The sequence below is a fragment of the Strigops habroptila genome, chromosome 11 (genome assembly GCF_004027225.2).
Source record: "Strigops habroptila isolate Jane chromosome 11, bStrHab1.2.pri, whole genome shotgun sequence".
Lineage (NCBI taxonomy): Eukaryota > Metazoa > Chordata > Aves > Psittaciformes > Psittacidae > Strigops > Strigops habroptila.
In genome coordinates this window covers 21,138,725-21,165,636 of record NC_046360.1, presented here as the reverse complement: position 1 = coordinate 21,165,636, position 26,912 = coordinate 21,138,725, and the positions used below count along the sequence as shown (strand labels likewise).

Here is a 26,912-nt window from a genome sequence, read left to right as displayed (position 1 = left end):
TCAGAAAAATTTCTTCCTTACATCTAGTCTAAACCTACCTTCTTTTAGTTTAAAACCATCATGCCTCTCCTTATCGTGAAAGGGCCTACAAAAAAGTTTGTTCCCATCTTTCATATAAGCACCCTTCAGATACTGGAAGGACACAATAAGGCCTCCCTGAAGCTTTTCCTTCTCCAGGCTGAAGATGAAGATGAGTCTATCTTCTGCTGAAATGCAATTGGAACCGTGCTTGTCAAGCGTTATTTTTGCGTGAGGGTTTTGTTTTGTTTTGTTGTTGGAGTTCTTTTTTTTTTCTGAATGATGCAGTAGACATCTCTTATCTCTCAGACATCTTTTACTGGGCCTGTCCCAGTAAAAGAAAGATAAGACAATCACGAAAGGATTTAAAACCAAAAAAAGTTCAGTCTCAGTATGGACTACTCTCTGTTCCTCATGTGAGGGCACATGGAGATGCACCATGTAGGTTTAGTTACATGTGTTTCAATGTGATTTTGTTGGGCAGTTTTGTATTATGTAGGCAGCTTTGAGGGAGTTGATGTTAGATATGGGGGAAAGAGTTAAGTGGAGAAATAAATGCACCTGCAAATGCAGAACATATTCCTTCCTTCCTTAAGCACATATTCCTTCCACGTAAGTGCTTCCCAACTGGGTTCTTAAAACGTAGCACATGGGAAATTTCTGGGGCTCATTGGTGATGACCAGGTTTAAAGGCATATAGAAATCTGAATATTGGTGACCCATTTCTCCTACAGTACAGGGAAATGAGAGGAAAGATGCTGCATAGCTATGGACCTTGAAAGCTCTGACTAGTTCTCAGGTGTGCAAATTCCTGCACTTTTTCTGGAGGGGTCTCATTTCCATAGTGCCTTTCCGAGTGCACATGTACAATCTTTCACTCACTGAGGTTTTTCATATGTCCTTTTCTTTTGATTCTGTTTCTCCAGGAGCTAATCAAATAGTGATCTAAGCTTTTCACCTTGCAACAGTTCTACTTTTTTTTCCCCTTAAACCATTCCTTTCATGTCCTTTTGCAGGCATCCATCCTGCAATAATTTACTATTAATCTGCATTTTCTTCAGATCTTATTTTTTCTCTCAGTTGTCAGTATAAGAGAAACATCCAAATGGAATGAGTAGAATTTCTTCCTCTGATTATCATTTAAAATAATTTGATTTGGGAAATAAAATACTCTTATTTTGGTTTTTTTTAGTTTAAAGAGGGAAGAGGGAGGGGAAAAAGGAGTAATGGAATTAAAATTATTAATGAGAGCCAGTTTGTTAGACTGTGAAGCACTGAATGTAGGAATGTAGGAAAGACTCCAACAGCGTAGTAATAATCTGGGTGGTTATTAACTTGGGCTGATTAGCATTTCACACCTTTGGTTTTTTACTCTATACTAAATTGTGCCTTTGAGCTTTATCTAAATGACATTACCCAGTACAACTGTAGCCTTACACAATGAGTACATACGATTGTTGTTATGTCTTTTTTCTTATTACTGAAGTGATGAATGTAGTGGTGCAGATAGTGTGCTCAGATTTTCAGATTTGGGGGCAGGGTATGATTTGCTACCAAGAGATGTTTGCTGTAATGTAAGATATCTGTCCAAATCGTTCTATTGAAGTACTGTGTGCTACCAGAGTATACTTCATTCTTCTACCCTATAGGTTAATATCTTGATATACATCATAAGTATAAATCATTTGCACTCTAATGTAAGGAAAGAGAGAGCAAATGCTCATACAAACAACAATCAGAAGGCATGGAGTAAAAAAAGAAGGTATTACAAACTACATAAGCCAGACATCTGCCTCAGCGCCCCTCTTCCCTTAAAACAAAGAGATCCAAAGGTATATATTAACATAAATGGTGTGTGGTCTGTGTTACGTAGTAGACCAGATTGAATTATTATAATGATCCCATCTGCTCTTATAATTAATCTGTTACATAGAAGTCTTTTTTTCTGCTGTATTACATCAGCTGGTAGTTTCCTAGTGGCATCATGATGGACACTGATCTTACTAGAGGTTGCAATTGGGAAAGAGTATGTTGGCAGAACATTCTCCCTACAAAGGTTCTGCCTTAGAATTCCAGATTTCACGCTGTTCCTCTTTGTTTGGAACAGTAAGACACAGGGTGGAGAAGCATGTGTCTGCTCTGAAGCAAGACTTTATCCTTCAGTGCTTAATTTATAACTGCTTGTAGCTTTTCTTATGCAAATCAATATTTATTGGTTAGGTGCATTACAGAGAAAGTCCTTGTTCCTTTAAAAAAGGAATTAATCTTCTGAAGTTCATGAAGCAGCTTCATTGCCTCATTCTTTTGTGTCTTTGATTCTTATCTCAGAGTACGTGGAGGTATTAACAAGGTTAACATGTAGCTGTTTATAAAGCACCTCATTGTGTTTTGTTGAGGTACCTTTTCACATTCTTTTCCTTCTCACTGAAGGATAAAATTATAATCCATTCTTTCTCAGCAGATGGCTAAGTAAAACAGTGCAGCAGGGTGAGAAAATGGAGACCAACACTGATTTTAAAATACTGGAAATGTAGAAGGAGATCTTCTATCCAGCTGCCAGATTCCCGTACAGTGCTAGGAATTTGGTGATTATGAAACATCCGTTTCTGTGTTAAAATTGAAAAGCAGTAGGCAAAATGAAAGAAAACAATCTTGCTCTTTAATGCTATTGCTAATAGGTGATATGGGAAGATGTTTTTTGTGGAAATATTCTGAATTTGTAAGTGGATTTTGGGGATGTGGATGTGAGTAGTACAGCCTGTCTCATCTTCTGTCTTAAGAATTTAGTGCCATTGACAAAGCAGCTCTCAGGAGAGAAACATGATTTGGAAACAATTTTGGACTAAAAAGAATGCTGTTAATCTGCGTCATGGTCGATAGTTGGTTTTAGCTACTCTAAAGTCATCTAACATAAAATCATCTGCCCCTTTTTCAAGGCTGGAAAAAAAAAATGTTGAGCATTAATGTTTTGTTGTTAATGGTGCTACCGTTGTGGCCACTGCAGAAGTAATGTATGTGGTTACTTTCTATTTATCTCATGATCTTGAGATACTTTCCAAACAAATTCTTGTACCTCATAAAAATGAGCAGTCAAATACATAAAAGTTTAAGATATTAAAGGTATAAAAATATTAGAGAACAACATGATGATAATTTTAAATGCATTGCCTGCTTTGCCTCGTAAACATGTAAACTTCCACTGCATGACCAAAGTGGCTTTGGTTTGATCAGTGTTGAGTGTGTTAAGAAAGGAAGAATTTTCTCAAGCTCCTACTCACTTGTACAGTCTTGTCCTATTTTAATATCTCTAAACTTCCATTACTTCTCATAGGTGTTACTGAATTGATAAAGGTCACAGTACTGCTGGGGGGGAGGCACTGTAAGAAGAAAACATTTATGACTGTTTCGATAGAGTAGAATAAAATTCACCACTTTGAAACACTGGATTTAGAAATGATGAATTTTGGGGGGAATTGATTTTCACTTTTTCTACAGTAGGAGATTTCTCTGACACAGTATTCCTAATTCAGATGTCAGAATACAAATACGTATACCAATTTACAGCGTGTGACCTTGACCAGTGTAACAGGAGTCCTTCATCTCTTTGTGTATTTATTGATGACAGTTAGCTCCAAGGTTCTCATCGTCATTTAGTCATATTTTCTTGACTCTTAAACTGTCAATAGGAATATATATCAGCTGCTAATAAATGTTAGCAAGAACAGTGTAGCTAAAATTACATTGTATTTACACACATCATCTTGAATAATTTTCCTGTAACACGTCCTATTGTAGGCAATTGCCATTGTCTGGAACTTTCGTTTTGAGCACTAAGCAAACTTCGGAAGAAGCGAGCGCAAATCTTCCACAAGTTCTATCTGACCGAGCAGGGCTTTGTGTCCTCTGAAAGCTCTGGTGTGCCAGGTCAGCATGCTTCATGGGAGAACACCTGTACAGAGCAAGTCCATGTGCTCCAAACCAGAGCTGTAGAAGCTGTCTGCATCTTGGAAATCAGATGCTGCTTGGGTTGAGGGAGGCCTGGCAGCTGGGAATGGCAAAGGGGTTGGAGAGGTACACACAGGTAAGGATTAAACAGGAAGATAGGCATTAATAAGGAAGACAGGATCACTGGGTAGTTGAATATGGTTGAACAGCTGAAAAAGAAATGAAGTTAGCTAGTGTGGAAAGATCCAGGCCAGGTTGGATGGAGTCTTGGGTGACAAGGTTTAGCGTGAGGTCTCCCTGCCCGTGACAGGGGGGTTGGAACTAGATGATCTTAAGGTCCTTTCCAGCCCTAACTATTCTATGATTGTGTGATCCACAATAAAAGCTGTGGCAAAAAAGTTTGGCCACATTCTCTCCCAGACTATGGAACTGACCTTAAGATCCCCTTTTCTGCATTACTTCTCCCTTTAGGTAATAGCTCTAGGCGTGCTGTGACAATGTGTGTGTAGTTATCCCCTGTTAATTGCTTTAAAATACTATCATGTTCCACTATTGTTAGCTGCTATGTTAGGAAGCAGAAAATTATATTCTACTTTTATTGTGCAATTACATGCTAAACTTCCGTTTGTTATGTTTTTAATAGCAGCCTCCTCATAGTTATTTTAAAATAGAAACATTATCTCATTCACTGTCAGTATAATGATTTGTCTACTGGGAAAAAACAGTTTTGTATCATTCAGAATTATTTCTTTAATATTCAGAGAATTTTCCTAGGGATTAGGCTTGCCAACTAATGAGGTTTTTCTTCTGCTTAGTCATGAAAAAATCCATCTTTCTAATTTTTACCTCTTTCCTAGCAAGCTGCTCTGTTGGGATAGCTAATCCTCCATCAGTTCCTCCTATACTTCAGTTATTGTGTTCTTAATTTATTGTGTTTTTTCAAGGCAAGTATTTTTCTGACTTGAGCAATAGATAACCCATATCAATTGTAATAAGGAGGATATCAGTTCTTGATCCTGCTCAAGATGGACTTCCCTAAAAACATCATCAGCCATAGCCCTTGTTCTGGTCACTCTTGTTAACATGCAAAATAGGTGGGTCTCTGAAGTTTACTGCACATATGTGACAGGGGACAAAGAGCCTTTTAATATATAACTTTCAGAAAACACAAGCTTGATCATCACTGGAGACAGATATAAGCTACGGAGTATTTTGTAAGGGGTATTTGTACGCATGTAGTTTTTTAAAAGAGGGCTAAGGAATATTAACACCTTTTCATTTTCTCTGCCACTTGCTCCAGCTGGTTTTCATTCCTTAGATTTCACTCCCAAATCTGCATTTGCTTGATTTTCCTATTTATCCCCTTTCTTGTTAATATTTTATATTTTAGAGCAACTATTACTATCTGGATTTGTATATGAAAGTTGCTGTAGAGAAGTATGTGGTGTTACTAGACAAAAATCAATCTTCTCTCTCTCCACCACCACCCTCTTTCCCCCCCCGCCGAATTGTTTTCAGGTTGGGGATTAGATATGACATATCAATAGGCAGGGATACAGATATTTCTACAGTGGTATTTTGGTTTTTTTCAGTTGTTAAAGAGAAATCAATTAGTTGCAGGTATTCAAAGTTGTTCTTCCCTTTTTCTGCTCCAAAAGAATGAAAATGTATCATGAACACATGCAGCTAGAAGAGATTTTAATGTTTTGACTGGCAGGGTGCAAATACGTGTTTGTATCGACTGCATAGCTCAGAGAAAGCAATTGCAAGTAATTTCCTGTCTGTAGGAAGGCCCACTCTAATGAACACTACTCTTCATACCTGAGCTCTTCCTGTTGCAAAATTTGCTGTCAAAACCCAGTTCTGTGCCTCTGACTGAAACTGTCATGTGCAAAGCCAAGCAATCAGGGATATGTAGTTCGCAGAGCAGGAATTAATGAGAGAGTTGCTGTATTAGACCTCAGAACCATTAGCTTTCCCCAGGTCAGAGATGCTGATAAAATAGTTAATCTAAAATACGTGTCATCCAAAATTAGAAGTCTTCCCTGCAGTTATGGTCAAAGCATTTCACACCTACCACCTGGCAGGGTCAATCTGGCTTTCTTTTCATTAGTTAGAATCACGATCACTGGCAGGGACTCAGGAATCACACTCTATGACTAAAGTCTCTTTTTTTGGAAATAGAAACTTTTTTTTTCTAGCTCATGGAGAGGATTCCTTTCAGGAACACAAATAGGTACCTTTCCTGATGCAAATAACACAAAAATACTAATGACAGTGTCAAACGCTTGAGTGTGGCAGACTGACAAGAACCCAAGGAGAGTGTAACTGGTGCTTAGCTACAGTTCTCCTGCAAGCTTTAATAGTGTTTTTAACATTGTGGTGGTTTTTCCTTGAATGTGGTAGAAATGACAGGTAGTTATTTTCACTGTTTTCTGTTTCCATGGAAACCCAGTGTTTGCAGTAACAGTCTTACTGTAAGCTCTGTAATCCTCCCCCAGGGCTTCTAGCCAATGTGGTAATTTAATAATTCATGAGCATTAAGCCTGAATTTGCTAGGAAGCAAACTGCGTTGCTTGGAGCTGTTTTCTTAGAGCCAGATTAATTTCCCTTACAGATTTGGTGTTCTTTTCTCTAAGATGTCTCTATAAAATGCACTCCATAAACCAAAGCAGTGTACTTCCCTTCACTTGTTTGAGAAAATGGGGTTATTGCAGATCTGCGGGGTAAGGCAGCTCATGAAAGAACTCTCCTCCCTTCCCCAAAAATGAAAGGAAAAAAGGAAAAAAACAAACACACACCATGAGCACTTGCCTGAAAAGGAAGAACTGAAATAGTCCCTGAGTCATTGTTCAGATGATATGCAAACTCAGAGTTCAGCGGAGGTGATCTCAGGGGTTCAGGACTGACAGCTATCGATGATGGGTTGCTCAAATCCTACTTTGCCATGGGATCTAGTACACGCTGCTGGTTTACACTGTAAGTGGGAATTGAGTTCTTCACAGACACAGCGTCATTCTGTACATATGCTTTGATGCTCTCACACTTCAACTGGGAACCGAAGACTCATTCTGTGGAGCACTGGGAGATTTTATTGTTAGGTCAGTCTTAGAGCAGCTGTAAGGACTTGGATTTTTTTTCCAAGAGGATGAGTAAAAATTAGCAACTCTGAAAGGTAAATGTAATTAACAGAACAGATTACAGACAATACTCCTAAATGGACTTCAGACAAATTCTTAATCATCTCAAGAGTTGTGCCTTTTAAAGTATGATGGCAACATGTAGATGCATTCTGAAGTATTTTCACAAAAAGGAAACTTTGTTAAAAGTATTTATGATCTTTCCACAAGATAGTATTTATAAGGGACTTCAGCTCGTAGAAGCCAGAATTATTTACCCTTTGATCATAACCTTACTTTTCTATTTCTTCACATATGTAGGTGTCATGAACAGTTGTACTTCATTGGAAACCCTTCCTCTTACTGCTTAAATCATCTTTCAAGATAAAAATCAACCCAGTATTTACAACAGTAGGAAATGGCTGAAATGTCAATATACACATGTGATTTCTTCACGAATGTGAGAGCATCCAGTTGAAATAGAAGTTCAGAAGGACTGATGTGAAACTTGTTTCCTTTTTAGATAGCTTCTACAGGGTGTTCTCAAAAGCATCAGGATACAGTGCTGTCCTGCAGTGACCATTTTGATCGCTGTGATGTTTTTGCAGTTGACAAACATGAGACAGACTTTGACAAATTTGGCAGATGGAATGAAAATAAAAATCTATGTTTTGCCTAGTCTGATGTTGTACAAGCCTCCCATAGTTATTGTCATCTATATTGCAGGATGCAGCCCAAATGGAAAGCCAGGGCAATACAGCCAGGCTTTTCTCTTTGCCACCACACACACAACTGGGGATCAATAATTGCTTTCCTGAAAAACGAGCTAATGCTGCTGCATTGGGGCTTTAAAACGTCTGCTGTGCTGTTCAGTGTACTTCCTCTGTGATAGAAAGAACAGTTTCCCAAGTTAATTCATGCAAATATTAGCTTGTCCAAACTGTAAGGTTTCGAGACTGGAGTTCACCTCTGTCTCCCCCACCAAACCCCAGGAATCTCTTGCATGATGTTTCTCTGCTAACTTACGGCTGTTTTCAAACATGTGCCTTTTTTTGCAGCTTTAACAAAATATGTTGGTCATATACCAGTAATTCCTAACGTAATCCATTCATGTGGTCAGCATAATGTCCTTGTAGAGCTTGTACACACAATGGTAGAGGGAATGCAGTATTTCAGGGTGTTGATGAAGTGAACTGCCCGAAATGCGGTGTGCGCAGCAAGACTGCAGTGTTTTGAAGGCAAATGTTGGCAAGGTTTCTGTTCTCATAGAGAATGAGTAGCTCATCCTGAGGTCTGTCCTGGGTGACCTGGGCTTGCAGTGCATGGGCTTTAGTCTTGAGGTTTATCTGGGACAAAAAACGGTGCCTTTACAAGTAACATCCTAAAATGTTTATGATATTCATATGCCAACTTAAATTTTATTCTAGAATTATTGGCATTCAGTAAGAGACTAGAAGATACTCTTTTTTAAAAGAAATTAAATAATATCATGCTTATCACCATTTCTTAAATGGTAGGGCTGAGTATGATGGAAGGAGGTGAACTGCACTGGTGAGGCAGATCTTTGTATGTGGCTTATTCCTGCCAGCTTCTGTGACAGCCTTCTCAGATTTTCACTCCTGAATTTGTATTTTGTATGCAGGGATTTACATGCTACTAGAAGAGTGAGAAAGAACCCCAGGGAGACACTGCAAGAAGATCAAGGACTAAAATATTATTATCGTTATTATATGATCTTCTCTGCTACCATATGACCCTTTTCACTCTGCACTGGTACTTATGTCATGGCACCAATATGTATTTTAAAAAGAACCTTTATTCTTTGAGTCAAATGCTGGATTCTGAAAACCCAGTTAAATACAGCTTTTGAGAAAGGACTGAGGTGTTTGTAAAAATGTTGGATTTTTCAGTGTGCCCTCAGTTGTTCTTTGGAAATAAGAAACACTGAGGAAAATAAGAAAAAGGAGGGAACAGATTTGCAACTTCAACTGGTGTATTGGAATAGAGAGGGTGAAGGAGGTGTCTGTTTCTGGGGGAAATGGCTACCGAACCGCTCTTTAAGACAAAGGAAAGGCACAAGATGTGAAGTTTCTGCTTAAGGGAATTGACACCCTAATGCGTCACTGTCTCTGCTTCAGTAAACCAATCTCCTATGCATTGTTAAAGGATGTGTTTTTTAAATCCATGTTCTTTATTATCAGTTTCCAATTCAAACAGAAAGTTAATCTGCAGTCTCTCTGCAGTCTACCATTGTAGACACTGTACATGTAGGCAGGCACTGTACATCTATTGATGCCGTACCTGCATTCAGAAATTGACATACAGACAGGATTTTTGCTTCACAACCCCACACTAATTAAACCCACCAATGAGTTAATACATGGGAGCTCATTACTCCGTCCCAAGCTCTTTGCCCAGCCTTTCGTTGTCATCTTCTCCTGTTATGCAAAAAGCCCCACGAACAACCAACCTCAACAAGAAAATCTCCCTACAGGCATAATGCTACTCCTGCTCACCCAACAGTAAATTTTGTCCCTGTTTGCCCCTTCCTTCATGCTGAAAATGTAATGTCCCAGGCCACTGATTGCTTCCTTCCTTTTTGCAGAAACAGATGCCAGTTCAGTATGGTCCTGCTTTTCAGACAGTTAAAGGAAGCCAAGAAGTGAAACACTACACTCCTTTCATTTTTCATCCTTTCAAGGAAAAGAACAAGAAGCTATTTTACTTGGCTTATCAGAGCAATGTTTCTTATATTTGAGTAGCTTTAGCAATTATTAATCATGCAAGTGATTGTAAAACCTGACTTATTGCTGCACAAGAGGTGGTTTCACTTTGATGTGAGTTAGCACAGGAGGAGATCTTGCAGTTAGAGTAATTGATGACTGCTTAAAGCCTGTAGGAGCAAGAGGAATAAATAAGCTTTTGCTTAAGATACTGCTCCTTACTGGTGTGGCACATCTTAGGTCTGAACTCAACAAGGTAAAATGTTAATTCTTTTCTCTGTTTCGGTGCATTTCTTATCTCCAATTTTATGCAAGAGAGAACTGGTTTTGGTGTATTTTCAGAGTAGCTGAAAATGATAATTTTTTTACAGTAGTTTGATCAAGCAGTTTGATCAGCAGTACCTCCCCTTTCTTCATCTCCACCAATCATTTGGCAATTGTACTGGGTTTTTAAATGTTCCTTATGATGTATCTCAGGGTTTTCTAACAGAGTAGCATGTGCCTGTTTTCCTTAAGTAATTAAAGCATATTCAATTATAAGAAGAATAATGTTTAATGCACACCAGCAATTATTTCCAGATGCAGTTTTCTCAGATTTTATATTTTTATCTTACTAAACTGGACTTTAATTTTGTCTAGATTCTATGCATGCTTTTGTCTTTGTGCAGAAGTTCAGCTTGGGGAATAGACACGCTGAAGACTGAACTCTTTCAAAGGAAGTAGCTCCCAAAATAAAAAATTAAGTGACTGAATTCTTGTTAAGTTTCTTGACCCTGAATGTGTGTCTCTGTCTAAAAAAGGAGCTATAATGATAGCTGAAGGCAGTGGATCTTCAGATCATTGCAAACAGGGTTACTCTTCCTGGTTTGCTTTGACAGAGAAATAAATTTGCAGTTGTAAAATGGGGAGCATCTTACTAACTAATTTGTAATATGGGTCAACAGTGTGAAAAGGTTCAAGTCCCATTCCAGGATATACTAACAATATCAGCACTGGTGAGACCTTAGTGGAATATTTAAACTAGTTTCTGTAAACTGTTCTTGAACAGTAACGCTAGAGATGAGAGAAATTCTGGAGCTGAGAAACAAGGCTGTAAGTTTAGGAGAAATGACCTGCAAGGAAAGGTGGGAGAAGTTGAGGTGGTTAGGCTTTTAGGATTGCCTATTAGCACTGCTCTCTTTTCATTCTCCTTGTCCTAGCAGTGGATCTCTCCTTTGACAGAATGCCTCTTCATCATGTTCCACTATTCTCAAATGCTGCAGTTGTCTCAAAGTCCCCTTAATTATTCAGTCACACAAATGCAAGAGGACTCAGGGGAGGATTGAAAATTAAAGGAAGGAATTTAAAGGTTGTTACTGAGGTAGTGTTGGAATAAGGGAACAATTGATGAAAAGGCAGGTAAAAAAGATGGTGGTCTGCTTCATTTCTTGAAAAGCACAAGAATATAGGGACAGGAACCAGATTTTCTCTGTGGTTGTAACAAGAAAAAGGGTGAATTCCAAATTTTAAAATACTTCCACTTGTTAATGGAGCAAAACCTTGCACGAGGCTATCAAATGAGCCTCCAGAATATCTCTCTTTGGATGTTTTGAAAGTAGACAAAGCAATATGACTTTTGGTAATAAGTCAAGTGTAAATAGACAGCTCAAAGACTCGACTGCTACTGTCAAAGGGACAGCCTGCACAGGATTTTGTAGGGCACGGTATTGTGTTCAACTACAATTATAAAAATTAAATGCTTCCTAGTGGTGAACTAGGTTTTCAAAGAAACCCAGTGTTGGTTAACTTAACTCAAGATTTAAAATAAAATATCTAACATTGTTACTGAGATCAGTGGAGGTAAAATAGTAGCTTTAACATCATTTCTTGAAGAACTTCAATTTAATGAGTTTTAATTCTTAGATTCCTAAGTTGTGTTATATGATTGAAACTTAAACAGAGGAAGTTTGGGTTAGATCTAAGGAAGAAGCTCTTTATTGTGAGGGTGGTGAGGCACTGGAACAGGCTGCCCAGAGAAGTGGTAAATGCTCCATCCCTGGCAGTGTTCAAGGTCAGGTTGGACAGAGCCTTGGACATGGTCTAGTGTGAGGTGTCCCTGCCCATGGCAGGGGGTCGGAACTGGATAAGCTTAAGTTCCTTTCCAACTCAAACCATTCTGTGATGCATATATATGCATTTGTATGGCACATACATGTGTTATAAATTGCTACAAAGTTCATTCTCTAACAAAGTCTGTAAATGGCTAGTCACAATTTTTTAAGCATGAATACATTCCTGGGTTCAGTATATCCAGGCCTATTAAACTCGAAGGTATTGCTGTTATTCTTGAGCTGCACTGTGGTGTAAGCTCTTAGTACATACCAGCAGAGTATTACCATATACTTTTTTTAGTCTTCTATTTTTTTCCCTAATTATCCCCCACTGGGTGATGTTGGAGACAGGATGGTGATAGGGTAAGATGAACTCTTGCACGAAGGGCAGTTTTTATGATTTATCTATTTTTGCCCTCAACTCAGTTTATCAGTGGACCAGCATCTTACGCTTCTATAGTACTGAATAGTAGCGCATATTTCCTGTATTTTCCCCTGAGTTTGCAAATACTCTCAGTCAGCAGTACATTTTCAAATTTCTCTTTTTCCCTTTCTGTAATTAATTCTTTATCTCACAGAAGAGCTTGATGCTCTGCTACTGGTTTGATTTCCCTTTAAAATATCAGTCATCCACTGAATTAAGAGAACCAGCCTTGATCTGACCACTGCAGTGGAAGTGAAGACATTCCAGGTGTTTATTATATAAGGTATAATAACTTCCAGGGATTTGCAATCAAACATGAGTGAGCCAGCTTTGATTTACATTTTGATTTTTGGATGTACATCTTCACTAGTGAATACATTTTCCCCTGCAGACCTAAGTTACGTTGCTCATGATCTTCAGCCAGCAGGCTGCTTGCTGGCTGTTTTCCCCCTCATCCTGGGCTGCATGTGTTGGCTTTGTGTTCATGTTGCACCCTTGTTTGGTGGCTGGATTGCACTCCCAGCAGCAGAAGTGAAAGAAGAGTTTACAAAAATAGAGATCTTGTTTGTGTAGTATTGATCCATTTTGTGCTTTTATCCTTAAAAATGGGACATGGTTAATATTCATAAGGCATAGTAATTATTTTTGAGTGTACTTGTAGAGGGTGTTGGCAGATTTACACTTAAGAAATAAACTACAATCATTTAATTGTCATTGTTTCAAGTTCAGCTTTGAAGAGGACCAGTATTTATTTTATGAAAGTAACTTTTGTGGCTCTGTAGGTCATCATAGATTCTTGTTTGTTTTCTTTAAGGAATTTGACTTTTCTTTATGGAAGGAGACATATTTTACAAATTACACTTGAAACAGAAATGAAATGTATGTTACCTCCTAATCTTTCTAAATGAAAGATTTTACAGTGAAATTGATTCAAGCATTAAAATTAAATGGCTTTAATAAATTAAATTCCCCCTAAGCAGTGTTTTTAAAGGCATTGGAAGTATTGATGCTTAATGCTGCAGTTTGGAAGGAACATGACTATGAGTTGATAACTCCTTAAATTACTACGTATTTTGATGATATAAAGCATGATTCCTGTTTGGAAATTGATGGCATAAGTGTTATCTTCTCAATTATTCCCTGTATTAACTAGAGCTGTGGGCATCACTGCTAATGTCCTGCCTTCTCCTCTTCTGAAATTCATTGAGGTGAATACCAGCAACTGACACTAAACTAACACCTATTTGAGTTTACGTTAATAATTAATTGCTCAGGTGGTGCTGGAGGTCATGTTTGTGTGGCCCTTTTGCAGGAGCAGCAAAGGACTGAGGCAAACAGCTGGGAGAAGCAGCCACTTTGGCCATTCTGCTTGTATGGCTTGCTACTATGTGGTTTCACAACTTTAATTAGTTACCAGGAAAATAATGGGCACAAGACTGAGCTAATGATACAGGTTAAGAGTGGAAAATTAATGTGGGTTTGTTGAACATAGGTCTTATTTTGAAAGTTGTGACTTAATTTTTTATGGGTTTTATGTTAGGTAGATGGAGGTAGCTATGAAGACCTAATAGAGTTGTAATGTAACTGTTCCTGTAATGTACTGATGTAATATTGTACTGTATTCCACTTCATACGCCATTAAATTCTTACTAAAAGATTAGATTTTATGGTGTCATTAAAGCTAAATGTTTGCTAAAACATTATTAACTTACTAATGGACATCTGAAAAAGTAGTTGTAGGTAAAGAATCATCAGGTACCTGTTTCTCATGGTTTTCTTTGGGGCATGTTGGCAATTTCTGGGGTTTATAAGCATCTGCTGCAGATTACTTAAAATTTGAATGAGGTTGAATGAAGTTGTGGGATGCATGGAGATTGGAGTAATAGTGAGTAACAGGGAGACTGAAGCAGCCAGAGAGCATGATCTGGATTGCTCAGCAAGATGAACTTCAGCAGATAAACATGTGAAGGTGTATAACAAGGTGACAGAATTGTGATGAAAGTAGCAATTCTGAAAATATATCAGTATTTAGAATGGACGGGTTGCTTCAAATGAACTCACAGCGTAATGCTGTAGTGAAAAGGCTAAGATGTGATGTTTGATAATTTATAGTTAGGGTTAGTAAGGACTTGATTTCACATGCGTGAAATACATGTATGTGTCTATTTGTATTTATGGTATAAGTGGTACCAGTACTAGACTGTTACAAACTTAGAGTTTTTAGAACTGTTCATGAAATGGAGTTGAAAAGTTGCACTCTGGGTAAGTTCTGTAAAACAATTCCAGCACCTTTTCTTGAATTTCTTAACAGCATTAGGTGGCTTATTTGCTTGGAGAGATGTTTGCTTACATCATGTAATTGACGACTGATACCATGATATATGATGTGATGACTGATATCACTAGCCTGTAAGAAATTAACTTTTCTAAAGGGCTCTGTAACAAAAAACAGTAGCTAAGCACAGAAACTAGACATTTCCAAGCTGCTGTTAACCCATGTGCTTTAAGGTTAGGGAAGAACAGCCTTTTGGAGCAAGTTACCAAAGGAAGTAGTGTGTACTCTTCATTTTCATATTTTTGAGGCCAGTAGTGGACAATGTGCTGAAAAATGTGGTTTAGGCAAGTAAAGGTGACTGGAGTTGATACTGGATAAAATTGAAAAGATCTGTGATGTAATAGAAATGTAACTGGAAGATTTAGTGTGTGCTCTTGCTTTATTTCTGCGAATCTGTAGAAAGAAATTTCTGGTCAATACTTAGTATGTTGTCGCACATCTAGTGAATAAATTACTCAATTTATTTGTATACATAAATTCTCTGTCTGTCTTAAGAAATAATATCAACGTCCATGGTTTAGCATCCATAGTAAGGATTATTTGTTTTGCAGTCTGACTGCACATGCTGGTTTTGCTGGTAAAAGGACCATTTAATTTGATTGCTAAGCAGTTCTATCAATTGAATCTTGATATGTTTGAATTAGTATATAGCTTCTATAAATAGTATAGTTGAAGTAGGTTGCTTAATCAGTATTCTTGTTGCCTTTAGTTTTGAGTGGATTTTAATAAACTCAGTTTCACCAAAGGCAATGTACTCCTCAGCAAGCGTGCCTTAACTTTTGCCTGAAGTAGTTGTAATATGCTCAAATCCTGTGCTTCATATATTCACATTATTATAATGTTATTGCATCATGAATATGCATCAACATGATGTTTTCACATGCAGAGTACTTGCTATTAAAAGTCTTCTATGCTATTCCATGTAATATTATCTACACCAGTGAGTTCTGTTATCTACATCTGTTCTATATTCTTTGGGAATTAAAAAAAAATATATAAATCCTAGTGCATCTTTAAAAAGAAATCTACCTGTATTTTTATGCTGAAGTGCGTGCATGAAACCCTTATTTTTTTAATATTATTTGCTTTTTAGTGAGAGGTTTATGGTGAGGTTAAACAAGAATGGAGGCCCCAGAAACCCGGAGAAGATAGATCGAATGTGTGCGCTTTTCACGGTACGTGTGTGTTCCCTTTCTTCTTTCCTTACAGTAGCTTTATTGTAGATGTTGTCACCCTGAGGGGAAAAAACCCAATTCTTCCTTTCCAATATATTGAGTGGAACAGAAGCTGGTTTTAAGTTTTGTTATGGTTATAACTGAATGTTAATAAGAAAATGGACGTACTTATAAATTATTCTTATGGCTAAGTAAATATACTGAAGTACTTCCCTTTAAGTGCATTTATTCCTGTTTGTGGTTTGAAATTTTGAGTATTTTCATTGCATGTACTCTCAGGTAACAGGTCACAGGTTGGTCTGAATGTGAAGCAAGGCACTATTTCCAGAATCTAAGTTCGTCAAACAACTACAACAGCACACATAACAGATTTCTGACATGGCCCATTCAAGAGTCTGTGTAGCAGCCCCACGTAGATGGTGCTGCAGCAGCTTCCCAGGTCAGCAGCACAGTGTGTGTGATGGAACAGCACAGACAGGGATGTGCTGCAGAAGCAGCAGCCAAATTGAGCTACAGAGAGCTGGTTGTGCTAAAGGAAACGCTGTGACTTCCTAAGTTTCTACAGCAGGTCTGTGCAATAGCTACCCCGTCCTGACACAAAGCAGATATGACCGACGGTACCAGCAGTCTTGAACCATCTGTGCCAGAAAGACAGGATAAGGAATACCCATCTGGCTCCTATCAGATGATACCTTAGTTGGGAGTGAAATAGCCAACTAAGATTTACCTCCTTTTAATCCTTCAGACTCACCTCTCACCTAACTGCCGCCTTGTTTTATAGCTTTGCTGTATCAAAATAGTAGTTTCAAAAACCTCAAGCCTTAGTATTCATTCTATGCAGGTCTTAAGTTCTGTTAAACATTGCCTCAGAATCATGTGTCAGACCGTGATTTTATCTGCTACTTCTTCTCAGAAAGAATATGGAAATCTAGAGACACTGAAACTTAACAGCTCATCACAGAATAACTGTAAGGAATTTCAGATCCCAAGTGTGATAAACACCTTCCATCGTGACGCACCTTTGGCTAGTGCACATGATAGAAGCTCTTTGACAGAGGTATTTTTACCTCCAGTGAAGAAAAAACATGGCAGGCAGCTTTGGTATAAGCTTTAGTTCTGTCAGTGAAACCCTCCAAGGTCAGGCAGGGCTGGATGCTGAAATAGGCATGGTTCCCAGCACCATTCACTTTTCTCCTTTAAGAAGATAGCTGAATTTCTCCTTTTAAGGAACAGAACATATGTAAGGATATAAGGATGCCCGGTTCTGCCTCCATCTGGGTATGAGATGCAGGTCAATCCAGGAATAGCACTGACACTGATGCTGACATGAGTAGCAGTTCTGGTTTTGGTACCATCAGGGAAGTGCTACCAGCTGATTAAATGTCAGCAGAGGTAACAGTGTCTTAGTATTGCCCCTGGCACTGACTCTGCTGTTGGTAACTCAAACCCAAGTATCTTCCTCTTCTCAGAGAAGGGTGGCAGGGAGCAAGTTTCAGCACTGGTGTCTGGATCATGCAGAAAGGTGCAGTGTAGGAATAAGAATTGCTCTAAGGATTATTCCCAAAAGGCAGCACAGACTGGTTCATATCAAGTTTGACAATTTCTGGCCTGTGAGGTTCATAATTCTTAAAAAGATTTTCACCATCAAACTTCCCCATCTACACCACTGCCACGCTACTTAAAGGTCATGTAACAACCGTCCTGTTTCACACCATGCTGTGAAGTGTGAAACAGTTTTGCTCCACTGACCTGCAAACCAGTCTTCACACACTTTCAAAAATACAAAAAGAATAATTATATGCTATGGCCAGGGCCATAATGTTCCAGATAAGACCTGCTGCATGTTGCAAATGGGGCCAGCGTAGTCTAAAAGAGGCCAGGCCTGAGTATTGCAGACAGGTGCCACTCTGTAGCACCTATCCTTCTGACCAGAGATCACTCCCAAGCTACTTTAATTTCAGCTGTACAAAAATACCAAAGCTGCTGCAGTATTAGCTCTCTGAGGTGCTTAGACTTGTTATCTATCTCACTCTCTGGTAGAATGTGTACTCTACATAACGGGAATAATGACAATTGGGAAAATTATTGTACAAAACATTGCACACTTCTGATAAGATATTTTTCATCAGTGTATTCAAAGAACTTTCCGAAGTATGTAGCAAAGGAGCAACAAATAATAGCTTTTTGAATAACCATTGAATCTGCAACGGAATTATCGTAACTTCTTCATTATGAAATGCTTATAAAATAAGATAGTTCTACTATTTTCAGGTTTGTTCCTAAGGTTGTGTTAGTTTTGACTTTAAATCTATTGATTAATTTCCTCACCCTCCCCCACCACCCCACAGTATCTTTCTAAAACTCTAATCTTTCCCAGAGGCAAGAAGCCCCATATCATAGATAACTGAAGGTATTCCTATCTTTTCCTGCTATCTCTGTTGCTTCTAGGGGTTCAGCTGTCTCCTTGTGTAAGACATCAAAATTACTTGGGTTTTGTTTTTACATCTGCTGTCATATCACACTAAAGGTGAAAAAACTGCTTCCTTAGAAGATTAAAGCTCACTCAAACAAACCTCAGCCTATGCATGCTTTGGAAACATTCCTGTGTCTGAATTAAAACGTAACTGCACAGTATAAGCTTGCTATTTTTGTTAAATACCTTGCTCTCTGTCACTGAACTTGGTAAAGCTGTTAAACTAACTTATCAATGGCAGTGAGGTATCCTGGATTCCACTGATTTGGGAGTGGTAGTGTTTGGTTTTTTTAACATACAATTAGATGTTTATAGAAACCAGCATTGTAAAGAACTAACCGTTATTATAGAATAACACTTTCCCACACCCAATACAGGGGGGAAAATAGGGGTGATTTTCTCAAAAGCTGTGGAATTAGAATTACTATGAAATTACTTTGTTTATCAACCAGTATCATTTAAGAAGCTTAGAAGGATGTGGGAGATAATTCCTCTGTGGATGCAGTCCTAAGAACATCTTTCTGGAAACTGATTTATTTATACTGCACACAGGCAAATAATAAACTTAGTTTGTCCTCTTCTGGTCCTAAGTCGTGTGTGGGGATTCTCTGCAGAGAAGTTACCTGGAGAATTCCTCAAAGGAGCTGGGGTTTTTGAGTGTTTGTCCATGTCATAGTAAGAATTTCTCGCCTTGTAGAAAGCCTCTGCTGTACAAAGTGAAATGCAAGGCCATCTGGGCCCACATTTTTTTGTCTTTTGACTGTGACACAGTATATTTTTTGTGAAATTGAAAAGCGACGGAAGTGTGAACCCATCAATATGTTCATGCCCTCCATTTCCTGATATTTTGACAGCTGCCCTTTGAAAAAATAGTTCTCTAAATTGCTGCTAATTACAACTGGTAATCTGATAGTGTAATGAAATTCCCCCTGTCAGATCACAGATACTTGCAAATATCTATTACTCTCTAGAGTATGAAATACTACCTCCAAGTTTTTTTTTATTTTGCAATGTATTGTCAGGCACTACTGAGATTAAAACTATGTCAAATCCCTTCTTACCATGGAACTTCAATTTCTCCAAGACGTGCGAGATAAAGCCTACCATATGCTATGTTGGTATGTTAGGTGATGAAAGCCTAGAAAGTATGTTCCCTTATTCATGCAGCAGCAAAATAAGACTTGAAGAGAAAATGATAAGGAAGATTTATATAGCTTAATTCTTTGGCTTCAGAGAGGCATGATCTGCTAGCTAGTAAGCATACCAAGCAGTGTATTTGCAACTCTCTGCATATGCTGCCCAGGGAAATACAGTGCTCCTTTTAAATGGAGTCAGAAGATACAGCCATGAATTTATTACATGCCTGCTGTAATTTAGCAATATAACAGTATTTGAAAGGGACTGAAACTTCTCCTTAGAATAAATTGTCTTTATGCCTAGCTCTCAGTCAGTGGGCCCAGATTTTATTGTGCTATATGTCACTTTAATCTGAAGTTCAGTGTTCATGTGCATTGCCATCATAATCTCAGTAGTTGAGATTTGGTTTCTCAAGTCACACGGGGAACTCATTTTCTGTGTGACTTTAAAAGTTCATATTTTAGCTTCCAGCAAAATGCAATTTTTAATTCACTGAATTAGTTCAAACTGGGAATGACAGAAGTTAGATGTCCGCAGTTTAAAATTTCCTCCCCCTTTATATAAAAGTTGGTTTAGTTTTTTTTTCATTTTACAGTGCTTTCAATACCATTTAATTGTGTTTTTTTAAAAGGAAAATACAAGATTTTATCTGAATCTGCTGTTTTTCCAGTTGATTTTTGCATTGTTTTTTCAAAAAAAAAAAAAAAAGTAGTATTAGAAGTCCAAGCTACGTGTGTGCATAGATAAATCCACCAGTGTGGTCCCCATACAGCTGTACATTTTAGAAGTGACTCTTACTGCTGGGATGGGTATCTTTATTCAGTTCAAGAGGGAAAAAAGGTAAAAGAACACACAGCTATCATCTCAAGTTGTTTGTAAAGTCATATGTGAAGCCCTAGAGCAGTTTTTGAAAAGCCTTATGTTGCAATCGTTTTGTACAAACCAACAAACAAATTGTTTGAGGAAGACGTGAGGTGATGTCAGTTGCTTCAGTGTAACAGGAGGAGTGAAGCAAACAACAGTAACCGAGCTGAAACCCTCCTTTTTGGATATGTCTCTTTCCCATGCATTCACACCTCACTCTCTCATATTCTTAGGAAGAATACGTTAATCATTTTGCATTTCCAGTTGCTCTTCTCCTGAGAAATGAGCGGAGCAATGCCCTTTGCATCTGGGGAGAATTTGGAGGCTGTCTGGTGTAAGTCAGGACATAACAATAAGCTGGTAGCACTTAGCAGAGGGAAGAAAAAGGCAACAGCTGTTGTAGAGCACAAGGAGCATTTTTGCAGCAGAGTCTAAAACATGAATGAATATTCTCACAGTACACAAACATGTGGTGTTTAGAATCTCCTTGTCTTGGAGGTTAGAAACATAAGGAAAACTTGTTAAACAATGCTAATGTTTTTAGGAAGAAGTGTTTCCTAGTTCTTTCCTCCAGCTAAAAAAAAAAGGGGGAGGGGAATGTCTTAGAAGTTGATCTTTGTTTATAATGTTATCAGAGAAAAGCACAACATGCCAAGGAAATTGCAATTAAGACAGCTTCTAACATGTGAATGCAAACTGCCGCAGTAGTGAATTACTGAAAAGTACTCTATGCATATTTCTTAATTAATTTTCTTTAACAATAAAGCTTTGTCAGGGTCAGTAATACTTTTTTTGTCTTCAGCTTTCCTTTTACTCTGCTGTAGGTTCTCCTTTTCCCATTTTTTGGCTGTTCCTCAAGGTCGTTTTTAAAAGTTTTGACCTGCTATTGTATCACCTGGAACTTCAGAGTTTTTGTCCATGTATATGATTGCTTGCCATAGAGAGATCTTAAAGTCTTGTGTTTTGCTAAGCAATTATCTTGTCTTAAAACTAAATTTATTTCTTAGTTTTTCCAATACACTATCACTGTTTCAAATGTCACTAAACTGTTAGAATGTTTTTAGCCAAATGTGGCCTTTTCCATCTACTGTGCTCCCCAAATAATCACTCGGCATGTTTCAGCAGTTAGAATGGGGCAGAGAGCATTGCCAGTCAGCAGTTTGCATGCAGCCTGCCCCGGTTTTGGATGTTGAAGAAAGTTACCTATGAACTAGCCGCCCTTGGCTCCTATCACTTCATGGTTGAGCCACTGCCTTGCTGCTTTCATAATGTAATGAACACATATGAAAACGAATAGCACATTTACAGCATTAAAATAAACCGTGTCTCTGAATCTTCCACCTTTTCTCCTGTTCAGAATTTTGCTTGTTCTGAGGAATTGTACCAATCCACTCATAAAATAGAGATTAGTTCAAAACACACTTTTTTTCTAAATTGTGACAGTCATGCTGCAGACTTTTTCTAGAGCCATCATGTGCCACAAAGACTACACAATGAGAAGTCAAAAGCCAAAAAAGGGAAAGCAGAAGGGAAGGAAAAGGCTTTAGAGACAGGTCAGGGACCTGCAGTCAGGGGATGGGCTGAAGGAAGCCAGAAGGGTTGCAGTTGAAGTAACTCATGGGTTTAAATTTACCATGTAAATTTAATACAGTCTAATAATGTGTTTGAATTAAGGGTTAAATGAACATTTTAAATGTTTGCCAGAATTTTGATATATCACTGGAGTCAGAAGCTTCAATTTATTTTCCTTTCAAAGACTATTCCAACCGAAGACTATTCCTTCTATACTTAACTTTTCTTGTCTGTAAATTAGAAATCATAATACTTTCTCTTATTTAATGATGAAGGAGCTAGATGAATGGAGAGTAATACTATGTGGTCCTTGTTACTGTTTGTGGGAGTTTTGCAGGCACTTACTTTGGAAGTGAAATTTTTTTAATGTCTATATTTTTTCCAATCTTTTAGGATCTCAGCAGTAAGGACATGAAGAGAGATTTGTACATAGTTGCCCATGTAATCCGAATAGGTACAGTATGATTTAAAGCTTGAAATATATATAATTAACAATGGGTTTATCATGTTTTTAAATGTGTATTTTAATTGACATTATAGTGATTTAACCAGTGCAAAAACCCAGTAATAGACCAGGCCTGTCTGCTGAGATTAATATTCAGACCATATGTAGCTAAGTGTTATAAAGTTAGTGATGACTGTTTCACAGTGATTATTTTTTTTCTCAGTATGAAACAAAATACTTGATTAAACACCATGTTTGGGGGAAGATGGTGAAATTAAAAGGCTTTTAGTTTAATGTTCCACAATTTCAAATGAAGTCTTTTTACTGATGATATATACCTAGTTTGCAGGGCAGGACATCAGCATACCTGGCCATTCACATCTGGTAAATCAGAGGCTGTTAGACAAATACCCATAAAGCTCTGGTTTCTGCTGTAGGAGTCTGCAGTGCTTCCAAGACCCCACACTCAAGTTTAGGAAGATGCCTGTAAAACATAAGAGCAGGGAAGCTGTCACACCTGTCAGATGTTCTTCCTACCTGCTGATGCCAAAAAGGAGCATTAGCAGCAGTACCTGCCTGTGGGAAGCCTGTCAAGCTTGCAGCCCAGGATTTAGCAGCATACACGTGCTTCTTTTCAGGTTCTATTGACTGCTCACATACAGCTATCTCAAGGAGAGATCTGGATGTGTAGTGCCTGGACCTGACCCTACCCAAGGAATAAAGCCCTTCCTTGCTGATTTGCTTGACTAGAAACCCTTTATAGGGTGGGTTTCTCTGACTGTTCATAGGCCAAGCTAGGCTTCATTTATTCTTGTTGAGATTTGCCATAGCAGGAATGGAAAGTGTTTATGATTGAAGTTGAATTTAGGATGTGTCTTATAAGGCTTAGTGCAGTGCTGACAAGTAGTTCATGGACAGCTAGATGAACTTTTTAGCCCAGCAGTGTGTTTAAGTGAAGTGACTATATGACTGTATAACTTCTGGTTTTGGAATTAAATGGCTAGAATCTCTTTTAGATGGAAGGTGTTTGATAGAAAAAAGCTCTAGTTAGAAAGGATATCATTAGTTAATACAGGGAGTTAGTAACAGGGTTACTACAGTTGCAGTTAAATGGTTCTAAATTATGAATGTGTGTACTTTCATGGAGAAATTAGCAAGTATGAATTTTACCCATGCTAAGTATGTCTTATTTCAAATATTTAGGCCAAAGTCATTATCAACACATAGTAGGAGTAACAGTCTCTTCAGCTGTATTATTCTGAGTAGTGCACTGTCTTTCATGTGTTTCAGGTTTTCAGTTATCTGGGAAAAGGCTAGGTAGTGTTTGCAGTGAAAGGGTATTTAACCCTGTTTCCAGCCCTTTCACTACTAGAATCCACTACCAGCCACAGATACCTTTTCTTAAGTACAGAAGGTCTAAACAGCTTAGTGAAACCGTAGCTTTGTTGTGTTATCCTGTGACTGACAGTACGCCTTCTGAGTCACAAAGGTGTTGGAAGGGTTGGTTTTTCATTATCTGACTTCACTGTGTCATAAAGTGTCTAAAGGTTAGAATTACTCTTTCACTGGAGATGATAAGTGAAGCTTGTAGAAAGAAACACTGTAGTTCAAGCTCAGATTTTTAACCTAGATGCAAGAGGTGCTGGACAAATAACTATGTGTAATGTTACCTGATGGCTTAGATTATCATGGTGATTTTTCTGGTCTTGGCATTTTTTACTCCATGAAAAAATAGCTTTAACAATAGCAACTTGAGCAGGTTTGTACCTCAGAATTCTCTTTTATGAGCTCCAAGACAAACATGATAGATGACACAATATATAATACATTGCCTTAAAGCAATTGTATAAAGGGAAAATTAGTGTAAATACTGGACTGTAATGGGAGGACCAGAGTGAATCCTTTTGTGGATGCAGAGAGGAGACTACCAGCTGTATTCTTGGCTCATTCAACACATGATTTGTAGTCAGCACAGCTGGATACAAATATGTGTCATAGAGCTGCAAATCAGAGATGGCCACACATGATGCTGTTCCCTTTGCCCTTGAGTGTTCTGGTAGCTAAAGGAGGTGATGTGCCTTATTCAGAGTAGCCCAGTGAGTCAGGTAGGTTCACGTGGACCTCTGGATTTGAAACAGTGTAAGAAGAAAAAGTGAGAAGTTGCGGTGTACTGACCTTGGCTGGACACCAGGTACCCACCAAACCACTTTATCACTCTCCTTCTCACCAGCACAGGGTGGGGGAGAAAATAAGGTAAAAAACCCCTTGTGGGCAAAGATAAAAGCTGTTTAATAAAGCAAAGGCTGTGCATGGAAGCAAAGGAAAACAAAAGATTTAGTCTTTACTTCGTCATCAGTGGCGATGTCCAGCCACTTCCCGGGAAGTAGGACTGTAGTACATGTAGTGGTTGCTCCAGAAGACAAATGTCATAATAACAAATGCCCTCTCTCCTCCTCCTTTCTCTTAGCTTTTATTGCTGAGCAGACGTCATGCAGTAGGGAATCTCTTGGGTCAGTTTGGATCAGCTGCCCTGGCTGCATCCCCTCTAAAGATCCTGCCCACCCCCAGCCTACTGGGTCAGGTGGGGGGAATCTTGGAGATACAGCCTTGATGCTGTATGAGCACTGCTCAGCAGCAGCCAAAACACTGATGTGTTACCAACACCTTTTCTAGCTACTAATACAAAGCACAGCAGTATGTGGGTGCTGTGGGGAAAATTAACTCCATCTCAGCCAGACCCAATACAGGAGGATAGGAAAGGCTGCAAGCCGTAGTTAAAACTTGCTGTAGGTATGCATGCTCAGAGGGGTAACAGAACAGACAGAATGGCTGCATGTGAATCTCTAATGTTTTAAATTTCTGTTAATTTTAGGTCGCATGTTGCTAAATGATTCAAAAAAAGGGCCCCCTCATTTACACTATCGCCGCCCCTATGGCTGTGCAGTGCTGAGCATCATGGATGTACTTCAGTCAATCTCTGAAATAAAAGAAGAGAAGGATTTTGTTCTCAAAGTTTACACGTGAGTAACTCCTAAAGGAAAAAGGTTAGGAAAAACACTTTGTATACGTTGAGTGATGAGATACTAAAGAGAGAGTAAATATTAAGGCACCATGAACTGCATTTGCTGCTTTATCCTCCTCACAAGGTGAACTAGTGCTGCTGGCACTGGTTTTTGCTCCTTTATTGTTCCAGGAGCTCATGGAAACTAATGAATATTATCAAAGATGTTTCAGGTGTGTGAAATGCTTCAGAAATTACTGAATATTGCCCACATCTATGTGATATGCAAAGCTGCACTTTTATTAATGTGATTTATTTAAAATTTGTTAAGCTGAAAATGAAATAATTATGCAGTATTTCTCCTGATGGTCATGGTGACCAACAGAAGAAGTAGAAAACAACTGAAGTCAGCAGTGTGTGACCAGAATCTCAAAACAAGTCAACATTTTTTGAGCAAGAATCTATCTTCAGTTATTTGTGATTTTGAACTTTGAACTAACAAATTCTTATTATGAAATGTGGTCTCACACTTGTAATAAAGAGGCAACAGACAAACTGTCTGGAGACTGCAGGGAATAGTTAAGTCTCTTGTCGGTGAGGATAAATACTGGCATGATCTGCTTTGCAGATGGCCCGACATACAACTGACATTATTTAGCGGTCTGTAGCCAGTATTCCAAGTACTAAGATAATTTGGGGGGGTTATAGAACTTTGTTATTCTTTGAGAAGTGCATTCAGCAGCAGAAAATCTGACATTCAAGGGAGCCTGTAAATGAAAAATGGCTTTTGCTGTTCACTGAAAGCTTCTTGGATATCTCTTCATACATTAGAAATCTGCAAGTCCAAAGAAAAGTCTCTCAGAGTCAGCTCTTCCATTCTTTTTTTGCCGACAGTTATGAAAACTGCAGCAAAAAAGTTACAGGGAAGAAAATGGTCATCTTTCTTCTCTTTGTCAATAGAATCTGGATAATCTTGGCATTTTGTCAACGCTCAGTTTCAGCTTGTCTCAAACCAGTGGTTTTTGGTTGTATAGTTTATGTTAATATTGGCCTTGTAGCTACGGTGTTAATATACTGGAACTGCAGCATTTTGAATATTTACAGTAATGGAACATTCTGAATATCAGATTTCTGTTTTGATGCCCTTTTAATGCATTTTTAGCTTCTTACTCACTGAAAAATCGGAGAGAAAAATCTTCTAAACTACTGGATTTCTCCATTTGTCCGTGACAAATAAAAGTCGTGCAGCCAGTTAGAGCAATCCAAAGTCCTAGTACTATGGTCAACAAAATCACAGGATAGAGAGCCTTCCTTTTCTTCCTCTTAATGTGAAGTGCTTTGTTAATATGGATTCCCTTCACACCATGCAAAGTACCAGCTGAAATGGTTAAGTAGGTTTATACCAGCTGTTGTTCTTCATGTCTGCTTCCCCACACTCTGTGTTTTCAAATTCCACACACAGCCATTACTGCCTTCCCAGAGAGGAAGTAGAACCCGTAACAGAATTCAGCTCTGTAATCAGATGCTTGTAATTTTTTATCATTGTGTTCATTTATTTGGTTTCTTATAAGTGTTGTACATCATTATTTTA

At 38.3% G+C, this 26,912-nt stretch overlaps 1 protein-coding gene across 11 annotated transcripts in view; it reads left to right on the top strand.

The window, feature by feature from the left end:
- Positions 1-26,912, top strand: part of DOCK3 (dedicator of cytokinesis 3) — a 210,935-nt gene that overhangs the window by 89,784 nt on the left and 94,239 nt on the right. For all 11 annotated transcript variants that reach the window (XM_030502047.1, XM_030502044.1, XM_030502042.1 and 8 more), the window contains exons 10-12: positions 15,748-15,829; positions 22,269-22,329; positions 25,193-25,340. In XM_030502047.1, coding sequence (XP_030357907.1) covers positions 15,748-15,829; positions 22,269-22,329; positions 25,193-25,340 — 291 coding nt within the window. The remainder of the gene's footprint in view (positions 1-15,747; positions 15,830-22,268; positions 22,330-25,192; positions 25,341-26,912) is intronic.